This window comes from Ambystoma mexicanum, chromosome 11, assembly GCF_040938575.1.
Source record: "Ambystoma mexicanum isolate Mex_15411 chromosome 11, UKY_AmexF1_1, whole genome shotgun sequence".
NCBI classification, from domain to species: domain Eukaryota; kingdom Metazoa; phylum Chordata; class Amphibia; order Caudata; family Ambystomatidae; genus Ambystoma; species Ambystoma mexicanum.
The window spans coordinates 1,198,644,786-1,198,671,403 of record NC_090934.1 but is presented as its reverse complement, the minus strand read 5'-3'; the positions used below and the strand labels follow the sequence as shown (position 1 = coordinate 1,198,671,403).

At 48.5% G+C, this 26,618-nt stretch overlaps 1 protein-coding gene across 7 annotated transcripts in view; it reads left to right on the top strand.

The window, feature by feature from the left end:
* SIN3A (SIN3 transcription regulator family member A) overlaps positions 1-26,618 on the top strand; it is a 1,166,566-nt gene that overhangs the window by 332,765 nt on the left and 807,183 nt on the right. For all 7 annotated transcript variants that reach the window (XM_069624553.1, XM_069624552.1, XM_069624555.1 and 4 more), the window contains exon 5: positions 15,777-16,053. In XM_069624553.1, coding sequence (XP_069480654.1) covers positions 15,777-16,053 — 277 coding nt within the window. The remainder of the gene's footprint in view (positions 1-15,776; positions 16,054-26,618) is intronic.

The following is a 26,618-nucleotide window of genomic DNA, read 5'->3' as shown; positions in this document are numbered from 1 at the left end:
CCCTACCAATTCAAGTTACTCCCCTTCGGCATTGCCTCAGCGCCAAAGGTGTTTACCAAAGTCCTGGCAGTGGCAGTAGCACACCTGCGCAGACCATCAGTCCCAGTTTAACCAGACCTCGACGATCTCCTTTTCAGCCTGGGTTTTTCAATCATCAAAAAGAAATCTAGCTTAGTCCCCAGCCAAGTAAAACAATTTCTGGGAGCGCTAATTCGGACGGAAGACTTTCTTGTCTTTCCCTCCAGCGAGAGGGTTCAGAACATGCTTTCTCAGATCCCTCAATATGTAGCCAGTCGGGAGGTGATGGTACGCAAAGCAATGCGCTTGCTAGGAATGATGGCATCATGCATATACTTGGTTCCACACGCGCGGCTGCTCATGCGTCCCATGCAAGAGTGGCTCAACAGCCAGTGGTGTCAGGCCAGCAGACAATGAGAAGATCTAGTAGTTGTCTCGCCAGCCCTCGTTCTCTCTCTGAAGTGGTGGTCAAGAGAAAACCTCTTGAAGGGGGAAGACCTTCACCACCCCTGCAGTGGAAGCCACTCTCATGACACTCATCTCTCATGGGGTGGTGAGGGCTCACCTGCTTCACCAGACAGCACACGCAGTGTGGTCCCCTCTAGTAGCGTCCAATCATATAACCTCACTGGGGCTATTAGGGGTGTTCAAAGCATTGAAAGCCTTTCAGATGCAGCTGCAAGGGAAGACAGTGCTGATCCTAACCGACAGCACTACAGCAATGTATTACTTGAACAAACAGGGGGGCACTCACTCTCCAGGGCTATCCAAGCTGTCCCAAAACAGTTGGATATGGGCTCTCAAACACAAGATGTTTTTGTTGTCCCAATATGTTCCAGGGGAACTCCATCTTCTGGCAGACATACTCTGCAGAGATTTTCCTCTGCCAAAAGAATATGAATGGCGACTGCACAAAGACATTGTGTCCAACGTCTTCGCAGAATGGGGTTTCCCAGAGATCGACCTGTTCGCTACTCAGGAGAACGCCCAATGCCAAGATTACGCCTCCAGGTACCCACAGAACCGATCCAAGGGGAACGGTCTCTGGATAACTTGGTCGGGGAAATTTGTCTACGCTCCCCCTCTCCCCCTCGACTCCCCTTCTCAACAAGATAGTGCACAAGATGCACCAGGAACCAGTTACCATGATACTGGTGGCCCCTATGTGGGACCGCCAACCCTGGTTCGCTCACCTGATGGAAATGTCCCTCTCCCCACCAGTCAAGCTGCCCTGCCCGTACAACATGATGTCTCAGGACAGGGACGAGACCCTACACCCATGCCCACAGCCTCTGAACTTGGTGGCCTGGCTCCTGAGATCATAGTTTGGACACCTGCAACTCCCTCAAAGGTGCATGGACATAATCGGGGAAGCGAGGAAACCTAATACACGTTTGCTCACCCTCACACATTGTGTTGTATCTAACCCACCTGTTGGACTCGGGGTTAGTCTTCAATTCCCTAAAGGTTCATCTGGCTGCTCTGTCAGCCTACACCACATCACAACAAAAGGTATCGTGGTGGAAAATACTGTTGATTAAAGCCTTTATGGAAGGGGTTAAGAGGATTTATCCTCCCATCTCACCCAGCCCCTGGATGGGATCTGAACGTGGTTTTGACCAGCTCATGGGAGGGCTCCCTTTGAGCCTATGCATAAAGCAAGTCTGAAAGACCTGACTTATAAGACAGCCTTCTTAGGGGCTATCACTTCTATCAGAAGGGTTAGTGAACTATAGGCTCTTTCTGTTTTAGACCCCTTTGTCACAAAGATAAGGTAGTTCTGCGCGCACACCCAAGGTTTGCGCCTAAATTCATCTCGAAGTTCCATGTGAACCAGTAAATCGAACTACCCACTTTCTTCCAGAACCCTGCTAACATGGCCGAAAGAAGCCTTCACACACTAGACGTGCGCAGGACAGTCATGTTTTACCTGGAAAGAACTAAACCACTAAGGAAGACTAAACAATTCTTCATCTCAGTGGCAGCTGGTAGAGAAGGGGACCCTGTCTCTAAATCAGCTATCTCAAGGTGGATTGTCAAATGCATCACACTGTTACACTCTTGCTAAGAGAACTACCCTTCAAGCCTAGAGCACACTCTACTCGAGGCACCGGGGCATCCATAGCATTCATTGCAAGTGTTCCTCTTGAGTCCATTTGCAAAGCGGCAACCTGGAGTTCTGTACACACCTTTACAAAACATTATTGCCTGGACACTCATTCTAGGTCTGATTCTCAGGTGGGACAAGCAGTACTAAGACATCTTTTCTCCACTGTTCCTTCTCATAACCCACCTCCAACTCCGCGTACTGCTCGCTAGTCTATGCACAGCATGTGATTCTAAGCAGATTAACAAGCATCAGAACACATTCATTACTTGCCGTAACAGCATTTCTGATGATTGTATCTGCTTAGATTCACATGCGCCCTCCCTACCTCCCCGCTCGGGATGGAAGGAACATAGAGGTCTTACTACTTTCTCTTTACCTACTCACTCACTATAGCCTTGGGCTCCCTCATGGCAGAAAAAATACAATCGGAGGGACCTCGGTGCGTGAGGGATTTTGGGTACTACACACGTCACGATAGGGATAGTGTTACAGACACGCCTATGCCGACGTCCCCTTTCGGTCCCAGATGCAATACTCCGCGGTTACCACTGGATGTTGGACCATATGCACAGCATGTGAATCTAAGCAGATACAATTATCAGAAATGCTATTACGGTAAGTAATGCATGTCATTCTGACAAAGGGCACGCCCAAGGTGTACCACCAGTCCCATCAACGCTCCGACAAAGGGCGGGCGTTTGGCGGGTTCTGGGGATTCCAGGAACTGAGGTAGAGACAACCTGACTGCCCGCCAAGTCAGCATCGGCGCAAGCAACAAAAGGAGGGTGGTGGGGAGCAAGGGCTTCTTCCAGTCCCCCTCAACGGCAGCCTCGGTAGGAAAAAAGTCATGACGCGTCCCTTCGGGTCCAGGTGTCTCCAATGGGTGGCAAGCTTGCCTCTCGTGTGCATTTCTGGCGCCAGAACTTTGCAGACCCCTGGATCCTATCTGTAGTATCCATGGGGTACCGCCTCCCTCCTCTCCTCCCACAGATTGGGACGGCAACTCTGTTGGCGGAGAGCCGGTCGCTCGCCGAGAGCCAGGCAGTGGAAGAAGTACCAGCCTCCTAGAGAGGACTAGGCTTATATTCAAGGATTTTCGCCATACAGAAGAACCACCAGGCTGGCCTGAGAGTTGTTTTGGACCTATCCACCCTCAACCTCTCCCTCCCTCTTCAGAAATTCAAGATGGTTACGCCAGCACTCATTCCAGAGACACTAGACAGGGGAGACTGGATGTGCTCCCTGGATCTGAAGGACGTCTACTTGCACGTCCCGATTTGGCAGCCACATCGCTCCTCCCTACACTTCAGGATCATGGGCTGTCGGCCCCAGTACAAGGTGCTACCCTTTGGCCTCAACTCTGACCCAGGGTATTCACCAGATTCATGAATGCAGTGTCAGCCCTCCTCGGGGCCCAGGGCCACCATGTCTATCTGTACCTGGATGACTGACTCGTCAGTGCAAGATCCCCAGAGGGAGTTACCCACACTTCCTTTGCACTTATGAACACTCCATGACCTTGGGTTTTCTATGAACCTCAGGTCTCCGCTGCAGCCCACGCAGAGCCTCACCTTCCTGGGCCTTATCTGGGACACATGCTCAGAGAGGCTATTTCCCTCGGAGGACAAAATTACGGCCATCAAGAGGGCCACAGCGCACTTCCTCACCAGGGCAGTGACCTCTGCTTGGTGGTACCAACACTTACTGGGTATCATGGCAGCGGTCCTTCTGGCCATGCCACACACGAGACTCTGGATGAGATTACAGCTGCACTTCGCAGTCTCATGGAACAGGGAGAAGTGCTCCCAAGCAGAGCTGGTCAGCATACCGACTTCTCTCCACTTGGACCTCACGTGTTGGTCCATGGACTGCAACCTGTGGTCGGGCAAGCCCTTACGGCAGCCACCACTGCAGGTCACCATCACTGTGGACTCCTCCCTGGAAGGCTGGGGAGCCACTCTAGACAGCCACTGCGTCCAGAGTCTGGACCCGGCAGGAGCAGGAGTTAAATCTCAACTGGCTGGAGCTCAGGGCCATCTGGCTAGCCCTTGGAGCCTTCCTTCCGCTCATCGGGGGGCAGGACCTTCCTGATACAGACCGACAACTCCACCAGTATGTACTATGTCAACAAGCAGGGGGGGGGTACCAGGTCCCCTCCGCTGTGCAACCTAGCGGTCAGCATATGGGAATGGGCCCTGGAAAATATCTACCTCATGGCCGTCCACCTCCTGGGGGATGCAACTTGGAAGCGGCCAGGCTCAGCAGACTGGGAGCGGTCAATTACGAGTGGCAATTGAACGACCAGGTGCTGCAGGTGGTCAACACATGGGGCCATCCTCGGGTGGATCTATTTGCCTCCTGGAAGAACAGGAAGTGCTATCAGTTTGTGTCTTGGCAGGGACAGGGCCCCAGCTCCCTGGGCGATGCTTTGCAGATTCAATGGGAAGGCATGACAGCCTGTGCCTTTCCTCCCACACACCCCTGAGCCCAAGGTACTCCGCAAGATAAAGGATGCTTGTCACCTTAGCATCATCTTGATATCTCCTTGGTGGCCGGCAAGACTGTGGTTCTCCGAATTGCTCAGCCTTATGGACAGACCAACCCTTCACCTTCAGCTGGGTCCAGCACACCACCTGCCCCAGCAGGGGGGTGGGGGAGTCAGGGTTCTCCACCCCGCTCCTCAGAAGTTAGCCCTCACAGCGTGGTTCCTGAGCAGATCACCCTCCAGCACCTGAGCCTATCACAGGCTAACCTGGAGATTATCCAGGGCTTTAGGAGCAGGGCCACCAGGAGCCAATATAAGGGTAAATGGAGCAGGTTTGGTTACTGGGCAGACTTTATGGAGATCGACCCACTGACGTGCACACTGGATGATGTGCTCTCCTTCTCGGCACACCTCACACACTCTGGCGTACAGGTGGACACATGTCGCTCCTATCTGGCAGCCATAGGGGCCTATGGAAATTTAGGTCTTCTCCTCTTCCAACCCGATAGTCAAGAAATATCTGGCGGGCCTGTCCAGGCTTTACCGGCCCATCAAGAAACCACACCCTGTATGGGACCTCAATGTGGCGTTGGGCGCACTGCCACACAAACCATTCGAGCTAATGGCATCTGCAGACATCCGGCTGGTCGCCACTAAGGCAGCTCTGCTAGTAGGATTCACCTCCACACAGAGTCAGTGAGATCCAGGCTCTGGTGGCATCGGATCCCTATACCACTTTCCACAGGGATAAGGTGGTCCTGCGGACTCACCCGTCGTTGCTACTCTCCGCTTTCCATCTAAATGAAGAAATAGTCTTACCTACATTATTCGCTGATCCCAAGGACGAGGCTCAGAGAGTCTTGCACTTTCTGGATGACAGAAGCGCTCTGAAATTCTATCTGGACAGGACCAAGGGCTTCCGCAAGTTGGATGCCCTTTTTTGTCACCTTTGGGGGCTCCATAACCCGTTTGCCTGGCATCCAAGGCTTCTATTGCACGGTGGATGGTTGCAGCCATCAAAGAGGCCTAGGAGGGGCAGCACAAGCTGCTGCCAGCCAACTTGCACGCTCATGCGGGCAGAGCCAATTTCTTTTGTTGGTACTAAGCAGTCCCCTTGCCATTCATACTTACTGGACCGGAGCCTTAGCACAACAATGTGTGCTTCAACTTTATGAATTTTCATGTGGCCATGCCCATACCTCTGCCCACCATGCTCCTTAGTTCCTTTCTCTGCGCCAGACTCCTGATGCAGCTTTCTTCCTTGTTTTGCTGTTCCCTGCGGTATTTTTTATTTAATGTTCCCCGCTCACATCGGCTTCTTTACATACATGCTGGGACAAGCAGAATTTCCTGTGCATTCTGGGTGTCTGAGCTCCTCTTCAGTGGCTAGCTAACTCTGATGCCCTTGCTCTTTTATGTTTTGTTCAAGGCAAACCAAATTGCCCCTTTCGTGAGTTGTTTAATCCCTTTCTGACATGCGCAATGTTAACTGTGAGTTGCACCCCCCCCCCCAGTTTTATACTTAAACCGGCCAAGACCATGGCCAAGAACCTGTAGAGTTGTAGCTCATTTAGGCCAATAGAACTTCTTAATACAATTGTTAAAATGAAAACACATTTTTTGTCCACATGCAACCATGCCACTACTGGTCCACTTTGACGGGGCACATTTTTCAGAACAAAATGAAACTTTGAACAAAATGTGAACAAAACTGCCAGATTTCCTCCAAGCCTTCCGCTGGTGCTAGACACTCAAAAAGCTTTTGAAAGGGTGGATTGGACTTGTATGAATATGCCTTAGGAAGTGGATGTTGTTGGTGAGTCTTTTATTCGTAGGATACTAGCATGCCTTGTAACCCTGTCATGTAGGCTAGAGTGAACTGCCATGAACTAAGGATTTCTAGATCGGCAAAGGTTGGGGGGGCGGGCGGATGTTTAGACGGGGGTGCTCATTGTCACCAATATTCTTCTTATTCTAGAGCTGCTAACCAATAGAATAAGAGTTAATATAAATATCTAAGGAGTTCCATTTAGAGAAGCGTGCAAATAACAGTGACATAGCATTGAACTTCTCAGACCCTTTAATCTGATCTTCCTTCCTGAGCTTTATAAGGAGCTATTCCATGGTACCTGAGTTTTTGCATTCATTCGAAATCCGATGCCTAGTTTGAACAACACCTAAAATAGGGGAGTGAGTGGATGTATTCTGAGTGGTGAGAATACCTATGCTAAACGCAAAATAAAATTCTTGGGGATGAATGCCACACCCTAAAAGTGGGGACTGTAATGGAGCTAATCCCCACTTGATCGATATGTGCTGGCGGAAACGCCTAGATCTTTCATGGTTTGAGAGAATCCACTTGTTTCAGGTTAACCTTTTCTCCAGCATGGGGTCTGCCATGCACATGCTCGTGAATATTCCCGGCAGGCTGGTAATCTTCGGTATCTTTAGCTTGAAAACTGTATTTCTCCTCTGTCCTTCGAGTCATACTGCCCCGGTCCAATGACAGTCCTCTCCCTAAGCTCCACCCCTGGTGGCCATCTTCAGATTTTTACTGCATGCTAGTGTTGGGAGTCCTCGTTTCGCTCTCCAAGCAATTTTTCCATATTACATGTTTTTTCGTGACATTTTGCAAACATTTTTTGACTGGTTTATTTTATTTATTTTTTGGGTCGTATCGGTCAATCGAAGGTTGATTTTCGGCAGCGGGGACCTGCTGTCTGCAAAGATCTTCCTACATTGCGGATCTTCCATCAAGTTTAGAGAAGGCCCAGGCTTAGGCCCAGGCTTGGGCCTACTATGCACCTTTCCACCATGACAAAGGAGAGGAGATGCCTCTTCAAACTCTGCAAAATATGGATTGAGGAATGTATACATTGTAGATCGACACCATAAATATCTGTATTGCCTGCCTCCTGACCATGATGAGCAGGGATCGGAGGTCTGCCGTGGATTTTCCCAAAAAACTAAGAAGGACCACTACAGCAGGCTGGCAGCGTGGCTTAAACCGGACAAGGTCTCTGACTGCTTCCGGGCATCGTCCTGCTCTCCCCCCCCCCCCCCCCCCCCCCCTCCAATCCCCAGGACCTGCCAGTCTCATGAGCAAACTGTCAGAAAAGAGGTTGAGTTGCTTTGAGGATGCCCCACCCGCGGAGGTCCAAAATAAGGCTAGGCTGCATGATGGTGGTCCCAGCTCGGGGAGGACAATCTTGCTGTCACCGACTACTTCTACATAGAGCCTGCCGCTCCCTCTAAAAGAAAGTCCTTGACTCCTTCAAAGCTCTGCTTGCCATCGGTGGACAAGACGCAGAAGGAGACATCTAATGGTGGCCATTCGCTACCCACCTTTCGACACCATCTGCAGCTCACCCATTCAAAACACGCTTGTCATCCACGGTCACAACAACGTTGACAAAAGACCCTGTTACCACCCCCGTGAACTTCGTCGATAACCACTACTTCTTGGTCAAAGGGAGGGCTGGCCATGAAGGTGGTGTACACGGCGGCTGCCCCGCCGGTGACCCTACTGCCACAGTGTGTGGCTGCAGCTCTGGCTAAGACCCCTGATATGGGGACACGCCTGCCCATAAAGTCTACAGAGAGGTTAAAGCTTCTGCTTACCCTAAGAAGATTGCGAAACCACGAGCTTCCCCGGTGGAAGCAGTGCAGATTTTATGAGCTCTGAGGGGGGGCGATGATGATATGCAGAAAGACTATTATTCGGACCACGAAGGAGATGATGGTCCCCCACCTCGCCACAGGAGGCGCATCATTCCAGAACCACCACCTCTAGTTACTTTCACACCTCGGTGGAGGGACATGTCTTTGGATATTCTGACCACGCTTCATCCGCTTGTTTTGGAAATTAAACAAAAGCTGCCTTCCACTCCAGGCCCTGCTCAGCCCAGGAGTGTCTCCCCACCAGACTCCCTTCCCAGACCGCATCCTGGGAGTCCTGCCCGATGCAAGCACAATTCCAGAGACCCAGATTGCACAAGTTCTTGTGACCCACACGGATACACCGGCCTACGGCGACTGACTCAGACTAAGCCGATTAATTCATAACAGCTGACGGGGAGCCAGTGGGCGCAGATGATCCGCACAGGGCCTCTCCACCAGATGAGGTCGGCTTTTTCCATGCTATGAAGTCCAAGTCCTAAGAACTTTTTCAACTGGTGCCTGAGGCACCGCTCCAACCAAGCGGGATAGGCCCGAGGAAATACAGAGTCCAGGACTCGCCCACCAAATGCCTGAGGTCCCAGCCTTCACCCGACTCTGGTCTCAGCCAAAGCCAGAAAACACTTGGCGAACCAGTCATCGTCCATGGTGCCTCCACACCAGGCGGGGAAGAAGCTGGACGCGATGGCAGAAAAGAATAATCTATACTGCTGGCAGCATCATTATGCTGCTAACGCCCTGGTCTTTTATCCCGCTATGCTTGGCAACTGTGGTATAAATTGGGGCCTATTTAAGACTTTTAACCTGAGGAAAAGAAGGTGGAAGCTCTGTAGCAGTTCCAAGAGGGGGAAGCACATTTACAGTGGCGGTAGACATCGCAGACAGTGTTCAGTCAAATGGGCAACAGAATGTCTCTTCGTCAGCAAGGATGGCTAAAAGAAACCAATTTTACGCCGGAAGTCCAGTCCAAGGTGGTGGTGGACATGCCGTTTAACGGAGAGAATCTCTTTGGCAAGACTGTCAACGATTTTCTGCAAGTTATAACTGACAGAGACCGCACGTTCTCTGGGTACCCTACCGCACCATCGGTCGTCCTTTCGTTTCTCGAGAGGAAAGTACGGCAGGTCCTCTAAGGGATATACCACCCCTTATCGACAGCCTTCCCACTCCATGACTCAAGAGACCTCCAGAGATTGTTTGGAGGCATACAGCAGCGGAAAACCATGTCTGCTCTGCCTGCCGGGCAGAGTCCCGACCCCAAAACAGGCCTAAACCGGCTGTGGACTCCGGCCCCCACTTGTGCACCCTAGCGTGAGGCCAGCTGGCGACGAAGAAAATCACCACTGACAGATGGGTGCTGGAGGCTCTCGAACAGGGGGACACCTTGAGTTCCAAAACAGGGGTCCTCGTAGTCCCCCGGTGGCTCAACAAGAACAAAACATGGCGCAACTGCTGCAGGAGGTCCACGCTATGTTAAAGAAGGGGGTGACAGAGCTCGTCCCCCCCAGCACGTCTGCGGCTCCAGAGTGTTCTCCAGATACTTTCTGGTCTGAAAGAAGTCAGGAGGTGGAGGCTGATCCTGGACCTGAGATGCCTCATCAAGTACTTGAAGTCCCAGAAATTCAGAAAGGTCATGCTGCAGCAGGTGCTGGGCCAGCTGGAGGAAGGAACTTCCTGGCGTTGTTGGATCTGGAAGACACTCCTTTCCCCTGGAAGCACAGCATGTTCCTGGGGTTCATGGTCCAGGGGCGACACAATCAGTCAAGGACTCCCCTTCGGCCTGAAATCACTGAGGGTCTCTACAAAATGCTTGGCTACGGTGACGGCACATCTCGAGGGCATCCACGTCTACCCTTATCTGGACGATTGGCTCGTCCAATCCCGCTCCTATGCACTGGCGAGCCAGCACACAGTGAGGACTGTGTGTCTGCTAACAGATCTGGGATTCTCCATGAATTATCCAAAGTCCTGCTTGGAGCCATTGCAGATTCTACACCACAATCCAGCATTGCTGAACTTCAGGGCCTGGCTCCTGTAATCCTGGAATTTGAGTATTCTTCTTTACCAGCAGAATGCAAGGGCATTCTGGCCAAGGACAGAGCCTCTTCAACGTTGACGTGCTACTGCCGTAAGTGGAACCAGTTCTCTGTGTGGTGTTGGGCTCAGAAGATTGCTCCCCCCCGTTGTCGCAGCCCCACAGCTCCTACCATATCTGCTTTCCTTGGCCAAGGCTGGACTGGCTCATGCCTCTATCAAGGTACACCTGGCCGCCATATCCCGTTACTCCAGGACACCAGGTAGGCCTCCCTGTGGTCACACAGGCTCCTCAAGGAGTTTCTCAAGCACCTCTTCAGAACTTTTACTTCAGTCCAGGTGCCTGCCCCATCTTGGGAACTCAATGTGGTCTTGACTTAACTAATTGGGGCGCCTTTTGAGCAGATGCATCAAGTTTCTCTCGTGGAAGACTGCTTTCCTCGTGGCTTATGTTATGTTAAAGCACCTTCTAGAGCGCACTGCGACGGGCGATATCTTGGCGCTGGAGGACAAGGCAAGCCAAAACAAGAATGCTCTATTTAAAACAGATTGGGAAATGTGGGCCCCGTAGGGCGAGCCCATTGCCACACAAGCTGCCAGATTTTGAAAGTGCTGGAGCCGCTGGATCAGCCCCTTCGGCTGTGCCAGATAAAGAGAGTTGCAATAGTCCAGCCGAGATGGCACCATAGCTGCCACCACCGGCCGACGAAGTGAGGCAGGGATCATGGGAAGTACTTTCTTTAGCACTTTTAGCTGGCAGACAGCTGCTACTTGATTGTCCATAGACAAGGAAGCAGAAAGGACGACGCCCAGGTTTTTCACCTTCGCCGCCGGAACCAGAAGGGGACCCAAGAGATGTGGGCCAGAAGGAGGACACCCAGATCAGGAGGCTAGCCAACCACCAGAACCTTGTCTCCGTTCAATTTAAGTCAGTTGTGGTTCATCCACCTCTTCCCCCCCCCCCCCCCCAGCAGTCAGGCATTTCCCTAGGCATGATGACACATCAGGCTGATCAATGTGTAAACGAATCAGGATCTGGGTGTCCTCCACATAAGAGTAGCACCTGATGCCGAGGGAACAGATGTGAGACGCAAGGGCCCAGATGTAGATCTAAAAAAGAATCTGAGACGAGGAGCCCTGCGGCACCCCACAGGTGAGATGAGAGAGGACAGAAAGGAAAGTAGGCCTGCCAAAGGTTTGTGTGATCTGCCAGGAACAAAGTGAACCAGGCCAGTACTTGCCCAGATATGCCCATCTGGGTAAGACTGGATAGTGGAATGTGGTGGTCGACACCCACACCACCTGAATCCACTAGCCTGGTCATATCATCCTGGACGGAGACCAGAACACTCTCGGTACCCCTGCCAGGCCTGAAACTGGATTGAGGGGGGGGGTCAAGAAGCAGAAGATTCAAGGAACGAGGAGAGGAGAGGAGAGGAGTGGAGAGGGGACACCAGGGATTCGAGGAGGAAGGAAAGAAGAGATGGGGCAAAAATTGGGAAGAACAGAGGGGTCGAGTGACGGCTTCTTCAGAAGTGGGATAACTCTAGCAGCTTTGATCTCCGGCGGCACCAGTCCAGATTGACAGAAGTCCTTTAATGGCAGCTGTGATTACCGCAAGGAGATCAGGAGAGATTGTTTTCATAATATTCAGAGGGATTGCATCTGATGGAGAACAGGACTTAATCCTCTGAATGGCAGCCAACACCGCCTCTTCGTAGACCTCGGAAAGGATGACCATCACCTAGGACCATCGGGGTCCACAAATGCAAGCATGATATTAACACTGATAGAAGAGGAATTCCGCACTGTGGATATGTTAGCACGGATGGTATCAATCTTGTTAATAAAATATTTTGACAGCGCGTCACAGTTCTTGGGTCGGCGTAATATTAGGAGAAAGTCTGGTAGCAGAAGAGATTTAACTGCCGAGAAGAGCCTTGGGTTGGCATAGAGGATTCAATTTTATTGGTAAGATGCAATGTTTTAGCAGCTTTAATGGCTAGTGAATATGCTGTAGAGCAGATCTTGTAATGACCCTTGAGAATAAGGTCATAGGCCTTACGCCATTTACGCTCTGCTTGTCTCAATTTTAGTCGTGCGGCCCTCAATAGATCGGAGAACCAGGTTTCAGAGGGCAATCTGCAGGGGTGAATAAGATGGAGAGGGGCAACCCCGTCTGATCCCTCGTGCCTGGGAAAGTAAAGAGAGGGAAGTAACGGGAGCAAATTGCACTTTACAGTGACCGAGGCAACCATGCTTTGAATGTCAGCCGTACGCCATGAGCGCTGCCAGATTTTACTCGCTGGAGTTTTTGACAGGGGCCTTGCTACTTCAAACAGGCAGGATATTAGGCAATGGTCTGACAAAAGTACAGGTTCCGATGACTGAAAGGTGAATACATTTTTCCTAGCCAGAATTGGGTCTAATGTATTGCCCTGCTAATGCGTGGGATCTAACACATGTTCGTGAAGCTAAAAGTCAGGCATACATTCTAAGAAGGAATTCAGAGCAGGGGGCCTAGGGTGGTTACATTTCAGATTAAAATCCCCAGGTACAACCCAGTGTGAATAGTGTAGTTGAAGATCTGCTAAAAGATCCAAAAGATTGTCCAAGAAGTTTCCCCTTTGCGAGAGAAAGAAAGAGGACTGCCCTCAAAATATGGCATCCTAATAAGTCCACAGTAGCAATATAGGCAGTACAAGAACACAGTTTTTAAATAATATGTCGTCCTAGTAAATAAAACAAACAATTAAATCAGCAGAAATATGTCAATTTAAAACATTCTGACCAGTTAAAAAGGAATAGAGTGGCTTTATAATGGCAGGTTCAGTTCGAGCAGCCTCTCCTCTGCCCAGCAGATCTGGGAAACGGGCCCTATCTTGCAAGCAGCCGTACTTGTCATTCCATGCTTCAAGGGGGGTACTGCATAAACAAACCACTTTTATGCTAAAGGTGCTGTCTGAGTTCGATCTCAACGAGCCTTTGGTGTTGCCGGTCTTCTTCCTGAATCCGGCGTCCCCTGCGGAGAGGGCCTTGCATTCGCTGGACATTGCGTGCGTCTTAAAGTTTTACGTGGCATGCACAAAGGGGTTTGGGAATACTTCTCCAGTGTCAATGTTTTCCCTGTGAATCATGAAGTCCTTGTCGAAGGCTTCCATCTCCAGATTGCATCATGCACTGTCACCTTCACAAGGTTCTACTGCATCGACAAGGATTCCAGGGAAGTGTCCTGGGGCGGCCAAGTGGTGCTGAGCAACCTGTTCTCTTGAGGTGCGTCTGTTCCACGGGTGAGTGTTTTACTTCTGTTTAGCCTTGCCACCTCCTGTGATTGTGTATATGTACTGCTGTGTAATCTTTATTCTTGAGCATACGAATCCATGCCAGAAACCATGCTGGAGAAGGAAGAAGTTGCTTACCTGTAACTCCTGTTCGCCAGCATGATTCTTGCATGGATTCACATGCAAACCCTCCCGCCTTCCTCTCTGTGGCTCTACGTGGTTCATACTGCCACTTTGCGTGCTTTCCAAATCTGAAGATGGCCACAAGGGGTGGCGCTTAGGGAGAGGACTGTCATTGGATGGGGGGGAAGTATGACCCGAAGGACAGTAATTAGTTTAGAGGAGAAATACAGTTTTCAAGCTAAAGTTAAACTGCTTTTTCTTTTACCGAGGATTCCCAGCCTGACGGAATTTTCAGGAGCATGTGAATCCATGCCAGACCCATGCTGGAGAACAGGAGTTACAGGTAAGTAGCTTGTTCCTTACCGCTGCTTTTTGCACTTCTTTGAGGCCATCCTGGTAGCCCTCCCTAAATATGTGCTGCTCGGTCTAGAGAAGGATCTGGCTTGTTTTCTATGGAGCGCTAAGAAGCCCAGGATTGGCCAGAAATTGAAACTGGCTGAATTGGACAGCAGTTGTGGATTAGGCTTCCCAGCATAGTCTGAAACAGCAACTCAAATGAGTATTATTTGGAATGAACCAATCATTGGTCAGTTAAGCAGTGGTGGCGATTCCCTGCAGCAGTATGCAGTAGACTGATGTGGGAATGTAATTTGGCTTCCCAGGTCCAATCTCCCGAAATCCACATAACCGCCCTTTTACTAAGTCAGTCCTTCAGATGTGGGATACGATGGAAGTCCTGGGCAATCTGACGAGCTTTCCACTCTCCATTCATGTCCATTTTCAGAAATGCAGATTTCTGCCCTAGGCTCCAGAGGTATTGGGGGTTGGGGGTGGGGGGAAGGTAGGGGAAGGTAGGGGGGGGGGGGGTTTGTGGGCTGGAAAGAGACTGCATCGGTCTCTAATTTATTTTCCAAGGAGAGGATTAGAACTTTCGAAGAGTGCAATTCTGACTTGGGTGTAATGGAAAAAGACAGTCTGCAGTAACTTCAAATCTGACATTGGGCGACTGGAGCCTACTGGTGGAAGCATGAAGCCCAGTCTATAAATTAATGGAAGACTAAGCTATGGACTGAGAGGTCTTTCAAGGTGTACTCAGACAGAGGGGACTGATTTTTGGGAAACATGGATTTATTACTGGTCTATTTCGCCCAATAAAATGGAGAAATAAGCTACCTTTAAGACTTAGGGCACTACAATGGTTTGGTAAATGTTAAGTGGAATCTATTATTTAGAACATTCCCCTTGTCAACTATTCTGCTGCTCTTAAAGAAACCAGCTTTGTATAGTTGGGGAATTGGGGGGTGACCTGGTAGGCAGGAAGTATTATGTCTGAGAAACAAGGACAGTCTTGGATGTTTGAGCCTTGCTGTTGATGTGCATCTTATACTTTTTTGAGAAAACATAATAAAAATGTGTTGGAAAATAATATTGAGGGTTTATGCCAGGCTCCTTATATTTTTTCTGCAGCACGGTCTGCTCCTCATAAAGGCTTTTTGTCTTGTATGTGGCACTTCTCCTTGAAAGCAGGCATGGGACTTACACCCTGCTGGTTTATTTATATCTATTCTGAAAGCATATCCCCTAAAGTGCTAAATATTTCTACAACTTGGGCCACAACTGTCGTCAAGTGCCACTTTGACGGTTTCTGCAAGGCTGCTGCTTTGGCTATTCCACAAGCTGCTTGTAAGTGTTATGCATTGGTCATGAGCTCTTGATCCTAATATGTACTAGTCCCTTTAGGTAGTATCTCTTAAGCCACATGGGCCAGCAGTCCCTCTCTGTTTACCTTTTTGGCCTTTTGATATTGCTGAAGAATAAAGCACAACTATTCTGGAAGTTGATATTACAGGTGAGGCTAGAGGTTTGTTCCATTGGCAGATTGACTTGTCCATTATAAAGGTCCTCTGACCTCCTCAGTACTGGTGAACAGATGCCATTTATATGAATGACTGGGTACTGTTATTCGATTAATCCCTATGCTGACTAAAAAGTTATTTTTGCATATTAAACTTAACTAAAACTTCTGCTTTTTCCTCTTTCACGTCAGTATCGACACCCCAGGAGTGATAAGCAGAGTGTCTCAGCTTTTTAAGGGCCACCCTGATCTCATTATGGGCTTCAACACCTTCCTGCCGCCTGGCTACAAAATTGAGGTACAGACAAACGACTTGGTAAATGTGACTACCCCTGGGCAAGTCCATCAGATATCCACTCATGGCATTCAACCTCAAGTTCCACCTCCACCTCCCCCGCAGCCCTCTACGCAGTCCACGCCAACACCAGCCCAGCCAGCACCACAACCACTTCCTCCAAAAATCAACAAGGTGAGTTAAGTATTGAATGTTGACACTGTGGTTTTGGAGGATGTATGTGGGCTCAATCACTAGACCAGCTTTTCAAGAACATACAAGGTCAGCGTATCTGGATGAAACTAGGTCCTGCTCATCAGACACAAAATATGGCCTTTTGATTGTGGAACAAGATTGAGGGTGAACAATGGTCAAGGCAAATTTGCGTCATCTTACTTGTTTAGGACCGAAGTCCAGCTCATTTGAAGTGAGATGATTTGGAAAGAGAATAACCTGCTGAGGTGATGAGTGGACTTGGATTGTGTGTTGGGGAGGAACGGGGGGTGACCTGATAATTTGGGAACAGACATGTTGGCTGAAATCTAGGACTCCATTACATTTTGGTGTGGCAAGGTGTAACAAAGGCTGGATTAAAAGAGGAGGGTGTAACTAGGTTAATGAGCTGAGGCCAGACTGCCTTAACTGTTAAGTTTTTAGGCAAGCAGAAAGCAATAATTAGTTACATTGCTGAAATTAGAAAATGCGGCGAGGGAGGTGGGCTTACAGCTGAAGGCTAAATTTGATGCTAGAAGCTGCAAATTGTCAAATAATTGAACCAAAGACACGCTTTACCTTTTTAGGTCACTTTTTGACAGTGCACACAGCATCTTACAGTGCAGTGGGGCTACTTTTGTATGGCACTAGTCTTTTACACTTGGTATTTTTGGTTACTTTTATATGTGCCTAAAGACAAGATGGTTGCAGCAGATACATTTTTACCAATATTTTTATTGTGGACTTTTGCGTTTACCGCTTTTGGCTACTAAACGTGGCTAGTGCCCTAAAATGGCTGTGCTATGAGATTCTTTGCATGTTCTTTGTCCATATTATTGTTTGGCCTTGTTCCTGCCTTCTCAGGTCAGGAAATCCCTTGTATGGTCATGCATTCACCCGGTGAAGCTGCTGCTTTCTCAGGCTACTGCTGGCCTGGTTTATGTGGACCCATGATTTGGGTGGGGACTGTCGGGTCCCATTCCACATCTGAGGCGCCAGAGAGTCTTGGTGTGGGCCATGAGTTGAAACCCACAGTGGTCACTGATTGGGCCACTGCTGGCTGTTTGAATGGTGTAGATCCTTACCATCGATGGGCTTGGACTTCCTTCCAGCCAGGATTTAGCATAAGAAGACAGCTCCTGCAGCCACACATCTTGAGATCTGCATTGGAGCCCAGTATCCAATGTAGAAGAGCAGCCTACTGAAGATCTGTGGTTGACCCCCCGAAGAGGCCCGGCATCCCATTCCTGTGTTTGGCCCGGTGAAGCCCTCCTTGGACTACCTGATCTTCAAAGGTCCTTGGACTGTTGGGACCAACCAGTCATAATGTTTTCACGATGATCCAGCCGTACTGAGCATTTGGAAGTGTGCCTGGACCACTGGATTGTCTGAATAGCTCTCAAGTGTGCTACCTCAGTAGAATAGTCGCTGTTCCGTGTTGGTCACCGGAAATTTGGTGGTTGCCAGCTTGTGCCACAAGTTGCCTTCCTGGTGAATTTTCAGCTTCCAGGGATCCTGCCCCTGTGACTGGAGAAACACCTGCTATTGTCGTGCGGTGACCCTTCAGGGGGTGGTCACTTAGTTGTGGCCTGTCGAGGAGAGTCCTGCAGCTGTGAATCCTGCTTGCCTTCTTCGCATGGGGTTGCATCCTGCACCAGCAGCCGACAAGAGAAATCCTGTGACCTGCAACCCGCAGACATCCTGCACCGGAAACAAACAGTGGGAAAACCTACCTGCAGAGACCACCAATCGACCTATCTAGGAAAGTCTGAGTCAGGAGGGTAAGTGATCGCATCACATTCACCTCCCCCGTTTCTCCTTAGAATAAACCTTGGAGTAAATGCGGATCATCCAATCTAAAAGCTTGAATCAGAAAGATGGGAATAATTCTACCTACCTGTTACCTTCTGGAACATTTCATCACTTCAAGAACCTTTTCTACACCATCCCTTTCTCCTAAGAAGAGGCTTTGTGACTTTTGGGCACATAGCACCATACATCATGGGGATCAGACTTTTAAAGTTAGGATATATACTTCTGATTTGGTTTCATTCTACTGCATCACTACCTACCTTCTTTTTTTGGTCCAAATTATTGATTGCATTTATAAGAACCTAAAGGTGACTGTATATATGTTTTAAAACTTAGTGTTGTGTGGTATTACTACTTGCTTATTTCATTTATGTTGTGTTTTGGACCTACAATAAATATAGTTTCGAATGGATTGTGTCCTCCCACGTATTCCTCATCTTGGATATATCCTTACCTTCGGCTTGCTGCTTCGGAAACATTTTTCTTCTTCTCTCCACCAGAGGGTGCTCCTCGGGAGCCGCAGCGTCAATGTCGCTCGGCGGCATCCTTCGAGCACTGACGTCATAAGAGCCTTGAGCGCGCCTGTTGGATTCAGTTCTGTTTTTTCGTTAGCTTCGCTTCGAATTTTTTCAAAACGTCGCTTCAGTCTTTCGTAAAAGAAAAACAATGTCTTCATCGAACCCTTCAACACCGAAGACAGGATTTAAAAAATTTCTAAAATGTGGAAAGAAAATGTCTGACTGATCCACACAAGAATTGTCTCTGGTTCCTCGGTTCCAACCACTGAATTGAAGACTGTGGTTCGTGCCAGTCGATGACCCATAAGGCATTAAAAGAACGGTGAGGTAAACTGGCGATGGGGGAGGGTTCACCGAAGTCTACTTCAAAGGGGAAAGACTGCAGAGTCTTCAAAAAAAAATCATATAGGTCGAGGAGTAGATCAGGAAAATCTTTGTCATCCAAAAAGACAAAGAAAAGACGACATTGATCTCCCTCTTCCTCTAAGTCTTCAGAGGAGGTGATAGCATGCCCTTCGAAGCACGACTCCCTGAGTAAATGGGAAGCCTTTCGTGTTTCCATGCTTAAGATTTTTGAGAACGTGGCTGAGACCCCCTCAAAAAAGTGTAAAGAAGACCATGCCCCTACTCAAGAAAAACGTGACCGAGGAAAAATCCGACAAAAATTTGTCGAGGGTGCCATCTAGGGACTCTTCCCGATCACCTCCATGAAAAAGACCTTCCGGTGCATAAATCGGAGGTAGAGGGAAACAAAATGGTCAAAACATCATACGCCATCGAAGTCGACATCGACGCCATCGAAGACTTTGAAGGCTCTCGAGTACAAGGAGTCGACAACTCATTCGAAAGACCTTATGTCGTGTACACAATAGACAACTTCGAAGACGTGTCGAAGGTTTCCACAATTCCCTTGACGATTACATCGAGGTCATCGAAGGTTTCTTCGACAACATCGAAGGTTGTGGTAACGGCATCAACGCTTTTGTCGATGCCCAAGCCTTTAATAAGGGAAAACCCTACATTACCAGAAAGGTTTTTCAACCTGAGAGTAGACCTGATTATATTAGGACCATGTCCTCCATCTATGAGGGAGATTCATCAGCAGATGAAGAAATCACCTCTGCTGGTGTTAAATTTGGCACAAGACTTGTTCCAGAGGAATGAATTGATCCTCAGTCAAAAATTCAGGATTTGCAATAATGCCTGCAAACAGCAAGTGGCCTTGACACCTCTCCAGAGTATGAATTGGGGGTGTCACGGTATTAGTTTTATGATGGTACGATAACCTTCTTGCCAAATGACGGTATATCATGGTTATCGCGGTATAGCAGGTGGAGTTAACTAATCTTAACAAATATTTTCTAAAAGGTCATAAATTGTCAGATTAATCATCACAAACAAAACCAGGCATCCAGGGCCAGAATTGGGCTTTTCAACATACTTTCCACTGAAATGCCACCCCTTGCTTCCACCAAACACAAACACACGTGTGGAGAGGAGGAGGAGGAGGGGGGGGGGGGGAGAGCCCTGCTGCGACTGGCAAAGCAAAGTGAATAGTTTTTCTTAAGTGGTCATTTAGGCTTTTAGCTCCCCCACTGGTCACTGGTGAAGATGAACATGTTGCCATCTTGATAACCTGCATGCCACAGATCAATGGAGTCTGATGGTAGTATACGCTTGTGCACATACACACACACACTCTCTCTTTACTTTACAGCCTTTAGTTTACTTGCGGGCCAAAAGGTGTTCAGTAATCACGGACATGTTACCCTTTGGTATGGCAGCAGGGAATACCCACAGAGAGTACATTTCAATGATAGAACCAGGGAAATCCCCCATTGTCATATGTTTAGGAAACATCCATTATAAATATATAAACCCCAAAGCCGCCAACCCAAAGTAAACCCCTTTCCTTCTTGGCACTGTATTTATTCTTCCTATTGCTGACATAGTGATTTTGTGTCAGGCAAGTGTGGTTTATGGAATGGCATTAAAAACTGCTCCAACTGAAACTACTTGGCAGACGCCACATCCAACAGTGCAAGACCAAGACTGTGCAGCACTTGCTTACTGCAGCCTTTCCAAATCAGATTGAAAAGTACACTTAACGGTATGAACGGTATAACTGTATAAACAATGTGACGGTTATTATTGTTCAATTAAGTGGTTCACGGTATCTTTAACGGTATACCGTATACCGTAATACCGTTACATCCCTAGTATGAATTTGATAAGCCAGACCCATCAGAGCATGCTGATTGGGGGGGGGCTAAAGGAAACTTATGAATAGAGTTACAGAATTTATGGGATGGGGTAGAAATTCATCAGTCCATCAGGATGATTATAAGACTGTTTTTCTATCCTGAACACCTCAACAGGACCCCATTCTTCCATTTCACATTGCCTTGCAAAGAAGGGTTAATTCTGCATGGGAACACCCTGAAGCCATCCCGGCAGTAAATAAAAAGTGTGTGTCTAAATATAGGCCCTGCAATTCTGATCCAGAATAACTCAGCAAACGCCCATCTCCAGAAAGTCTGGTTGTGCAAGCAGCCACTTCCACAAGAAATGCTGCATACCCTACAATCCCTCCAGATGGGGACGACAAAAAGGTGAATGCATGGGCTAGGAAGATTTCTTTTCATCAGGGAGTATGGCTTTGAAGTCTACTAATGTAACCTGTTACTTGGCAAGGTTCACATATACCCTTTGGGACTGCATGTCAGCGGCACCAGAACACATCCCAGAAGGTGAAGAAAGTGATGGCTTTCTAGCCATAATAAGGGATGGAAAGGAGGCTTTGGGAGAATGCCTTGAATCAGGTTTGGACACAGCTGACAGTATCAGTAGGTCCATGGCAACTAGCACGGTGCTACGTAGATTTGCGTGGCTAAGAAAGTCTGGTTTTCACCGGATGTGCAATCCAGGCTTCTTAATATGCCTTTTGACGGCTCGAGGTTGTTTGGCAGCAAGGCGGATGAGGCGGATGAAAGTTTGGAGAAGCTGCAGACCTCAAGCGGCTAAATCTCAGTGCCGCTATAAGACAAACTCAACAACGCCCCTACACAAGCTCATCTTCCTGGAGGGGTCGTCCCTTTCGTTATTATTCCTCAATTGGAAAAGGAAGAGGCGGGCCAGTCAGAGGTCAAAGAAAATGTCCTCTGTGGCGAGGAAAAGGTGCTAGATCTGCCCCAGCAGCGGCATCTGTCCCTTCAGCCGCTGCTGCCGCAAAACCACTCTGAGGTTTTGACCCACAAGACCCCAGTGGGAGGCAGGATCTCGCAGTATATAGAAGAATGGCGGGGCATTACTTCAGATGCTTGGGCACTGGAAACAGTATCCCAAGGTTACTGCCTTCCTTTTCTAAAGAAACCTCAGAATCACCCTCCGGGATACAACTCAAACATCCGGATCCGCTCCTTTTGCAGGTAGTCTTAACCCTGCTACAGAAAGGTGCAATAGAACATGTACCTGTAGCGGAGAGGAACAAGGCTTGGTATTCCCCCATATTTCCTCATCCCAAAGAAAGACGGAGGACTGAGACCCATATTGGACTTGAGAAACTTGAACAAGTTCAAGATGGTCACACTGTTAGGGAGCTCTGTAAAGGCTAATTTCCCAAACCTAGTGAGGCCCCCAGCAGCTTTGCTGGATTTTGTGGGGTTTATCTTTTTCTCCTGCTAAGAGTGAGACTCTTTTTCTCCCACTCAGACATGATTTGAGGTGTTCCTTTGACTTTGACTTTTATGGGCTATGGGGTCCTTCACCCCATAGGGCTTCATGTGTTTTTGGTATGTGGGTTACACAGCACCCTCTGTGCCATAACCCAGGGGTGTCATATCGACCCCCAAACATAGACTCCATACCCTGGGACTGACTACTGTCTCCCAGGGCATGTAAAGTCACCATTGGCTTTACTAGTCCCAAATTATGAACAGAAACCAGTACAAACCATCATATTGTGGACGCACTGGTTGGGGCAATTCGATTGCCCCGGGGTCTGTTGTTCGAGGGGGCACGTCTCCGTCCCCCCTGATCGAGTTTTGGCTGGTGGCAGTGGATACTACTTTTTATATTCGACCGCGAATATGTTCCCATGGGATTTTCCCATTGTTGGAGGCTACCACATTTTAATATAGCCTCGAACATGCTGCCGGTTTATTAAATTAATATTAAATCACCTGTTGGTAATTTTTGCCGAAACTCGGTTCCAAAATGGCGTGTTTGTTCACTTCTGTGACTCCAACCCAAGTCGGGCCCTTTGTTCCACTTTTTGGCGGGCTTCTCCACAGAAGCCTCCAAAAGTGGTGCCACCGTACCACAGGGGGTGTCGTAGGGGGTTTAGGCACCCTGGACTGAGTTGCCTTGGCAACTCAAGTCGCACTCTTGTGCGATTGGCCCAAGTGGTGAGCCGCCCGGCTCACCACTTAGCATGTTTGATTGACAGCTAGGCTGAATGAATGGGGGTTTGCTGCATAAAAGCAGGGCTTTGGGGACTGGAACTTCAGAAGTCGCCACAGGACCTAAAGAATCCGAAGAGGGAGAAGCTGACGCCACCGGTGGAGCCCTGCTGAACCGGCTCACCACTTTTTCCGACGACAGAGGAGATTTCCAGTCCGGAGATTCTTCTTCCTTTGACTGGTGGAATAACCAGTTTGCCCGTCTGTTCGCCTTTCCGGATCATCTCGTGGCCGCCTTGCCTGTGCCAACCCCGGCAACCGGGATACCACTGTTTTTCCACCACCGCGAATAAGAGTCTTACCTTTTGACCGGAGAACTCCGCGGCTGGTTTCTTCCCTGGCAGTGCAACGACCTTCAGCCTTCCTCCACGTCGAGACCATCTCCTCTTCCTCTGGACGACGCCGTGACTTGCACCTGCTGCCAGGAACTGCCCCCGATGGAGGATCCTCTCCACTTTGAAGGTACTGTTTCCGCCTGGCCTCCCTCACAATGGTCTGTGTGGGGTGACTCTTAAAGCTTCCACTTACCACTTCGGTTGATCCTAGGCTGGCTAACTGAACTTTTCTGAGCTGACTTAATTGTTTTCGGAACTCCCTGCAAGAATTTTCAAGACTTTTAAACTGTGTGATCTTGGGCGCGTTGGTGCTCTGTTCTCTCAAAGAGGGAGCCTGGCCTCTGAACTTTTTGCTCACAAGTAGACTTGACTTTCCTGCCTTGCTGGTTGCTTCTAAAGTATTGTGTTGTGTGCTTTTCCTAATTTCTGCCTTTTTCCCCTCCCTTGTTCTTAACTTATTGGAGTGCCATCTTTAGTTAAGCGCTCACCTCTGTCTGGAAATAAGTGGTGTTAACTAAGACTTGTCTAATAAGGAATAAGGGATGTACATCTAGTAATAGTGACAGTGTGTTGAATTTACTTACCTCTTTTTGTGCTAGTGTAAATTACAAGTGTGTCTTTAAATAATTATATACTTTTACACCAAAGCTCTGGTCAGTGTTTGCTTGTACTACTGTGGATCTGTACCTATTGTGTATACTCTGCATACTGCCTAACTCATCTTGAGAGAAGTCTGACTGCTCAGCCACAGCTACCAGGTAAATCTGGGTGGTACAGACTGCTACCAATTGGGTTTACTGCCAACCACCTGTAGTCCTAAATCTTTTGTAGTGGTCCATAAGGGAACTGCACAGGTTTCTGCCTAACACACACTTTCTCAGATCCTTCAGGCTCTCCAATTCCAGGATTGGTTGGTATCATTGGACCTTCAGGATGCTCACTTTCATGTGCCAATCCATCTCAAGCACAGAAAGTACCTGAGGTTTGCGATTTGGCAATTCTCACTATCAATTTCGAGTTCTGCCATTCGGGTTAACTTCCGGCCCAAGAGTTTTCACCAAGTTGATGGCAGTAGTGGCAGTGAGTCTCAGGAGAGGGGGATCCATGTCTACCCCTATCTGGACGATTGGATGATCAGGGCGCGCTCTCCAAAACAAGCCTGGGATCATCTGTCCAGGACTTGTCACTTCCTTCACAGACTGTGTTTTTCGCTGAATTTAAAAGTCAAACCAGATACCAGCACAGAAACTCCAGTTTATCGGAGCAGTTCTGGATACTTGCTGGGGCAAAGCCTCGCCTCCCGAAGAGGGAGCTTACCACATTCTGCAGATGGTACCAAAATTCCAAAATGCCCAGTATCTTCCGGCCTTTACTTTTCTCAGGTTGATTGGCCTGATGGCATCCTGCATTTTTCTGGTGCCAGAAGCCAGATTGAGAATGAGATCCCTTCAATGGGGTCTCAGGACTCAATGGTCCCAATTCTCAGGGGAAATGTCAGATCTGTTGCAGTTTCCCGCCAAAGTAGCACAGGATCTACAATGGTGGGCTTGCAGACATCATCTCCTCGGAGGAGAATCTTTTTGGCAACCATGGCTGGAGATAACAGTAGTAACGGACGCCTCACTCACAGGGTGGGGAGCCCATACCAACGATCTGACAATCAGCGGTCGCTGGTCTCCATCGGAGTCCAAATTACACATCAACCTTTTGGAGTTGAGGGCAATCAGACTAGCGCTGAAGGCCTTCCTGCCCTCTTTACGGGGAAAGAATATCCTGATAATGACGGACAACACAGTGGCCATGTACTACCTCAACAAGAGAGGAGGAGTGGGGTCACTACCACTGTGCAGAGAGGCGATGCAACTCTCGTTCTGGGCAATACAAGATGGGATCTCTGTCGGCAATGCATCTAGCTGGAGAGTAAAACACAGTAGCGGACACTCTGAGCAGGCAGAGCACAGTCTCCCACGAGTGGGAGATAGCTCAGGAAGTCATTCAAGAGATATTCCCACTTTGGGGAACCCCTCAAGTGGATCTGTTTGCGACTGGTACCAACCGTGAATTTCCCCCGAGAGGAGCTCTAGTGGACGCGTTTGTGGTGGACTGGGAGTTTCCACTTCTGGATGCATTCCCTCTAGTCCCTGTGATCCCTCAAGTAATCGGGAGGTTGAGAATGTTCAGGAAGACCATGATCCTGATTGCCCCGTATTGGGCCAGTATAACGTGGTACCCGGACCTTCTATATATGTCCATCTGCCCTCCAATACGTCTTCCAAGAAGAGAGGATCTTCTCTCGCGAGAGGAAGGTCATGTTCTCCATCCGGAGGTCCACAAACTCCACCTTCACGCATGGCTTCCGAGAGGTTGAGATATAAGGATTGGGATCTTCCGGATGACATGCTGGAGAGTTTGCTTTCGGCCAGAAGGCCAGCAACCAAATCTCTGTATCGTTGTCGTTGGAACAAGTTAAGTAACTGGTGCAGAGAAAAGAATGTGGACCCATTTCAATGTAATATTCCCACAGTTTTATCTTTTCTATTACATTTAGCTAATCTGGGACTCCAGGTTGGTACGATAAAGTGATACTTAGCAGTGCTATCCATTTTCAAGCGCTCTTCAGACGAAGAATCTTACTTCAAGATACCTTTTTCATAATTCAATTCTTAAAAGGTTTAAATAACGTATTTCCACCAATACCTTCTCAGGTTCCAGTGTGGGATTTGAACTTAGTTCTGAAATTTCTCACATGCATTCCATTTGAGCCTTTACACTCATGTCCGCTAAGGCTCCTTACTCTAAAAACAATACTTCTTGTAGCATTGACATCAGCACGCAGGGTAAGTGAGTTACAGGCGCTTTCTAGCGGCCCGCCTCACACCAACTTTTATAAGGACAAGGTAGATCTTAGAGTTAAACCATCTTTTTTGCCAAAAGTTGTTTCGGGTTACAAAATAATTTTACCTACTTTTTACCCTCCTCCTCATGCAAGCAAAGAAGAGGAGCGACTACATAGACTAGATCCCAGAAGAGCTTTTAGTTTCTATATTTCAAGATTGGCAAAAATACGTAAGTGTGATCAACTTTTTGCGACTTGCTGTAACTAAACAAACATTAACTAGATGGATAATTTTGGCTATAACAGAATGCTATAGATTGGCTGGGAAAGAACCACCAGATGGACTGAGAGCTCATTCAACCAGGGGCATGGCAATTTCAACAGCACTAAAAAGGGGTGTCCCTGTACAAGATATTTGTGCAGCAGCCACCTGGTCATCCATTCATACCTTTATAAAACATTATGCCCTGGACTCGACTTCTTCTCAAGGAAGTCTGTTTGCTAAATCTATACTCCATTCTGTACATGATTAAAAAAAAAAAAAAAAATCTGTACTCCCACCTTCGAGACAAAACTGCTTTGGGAG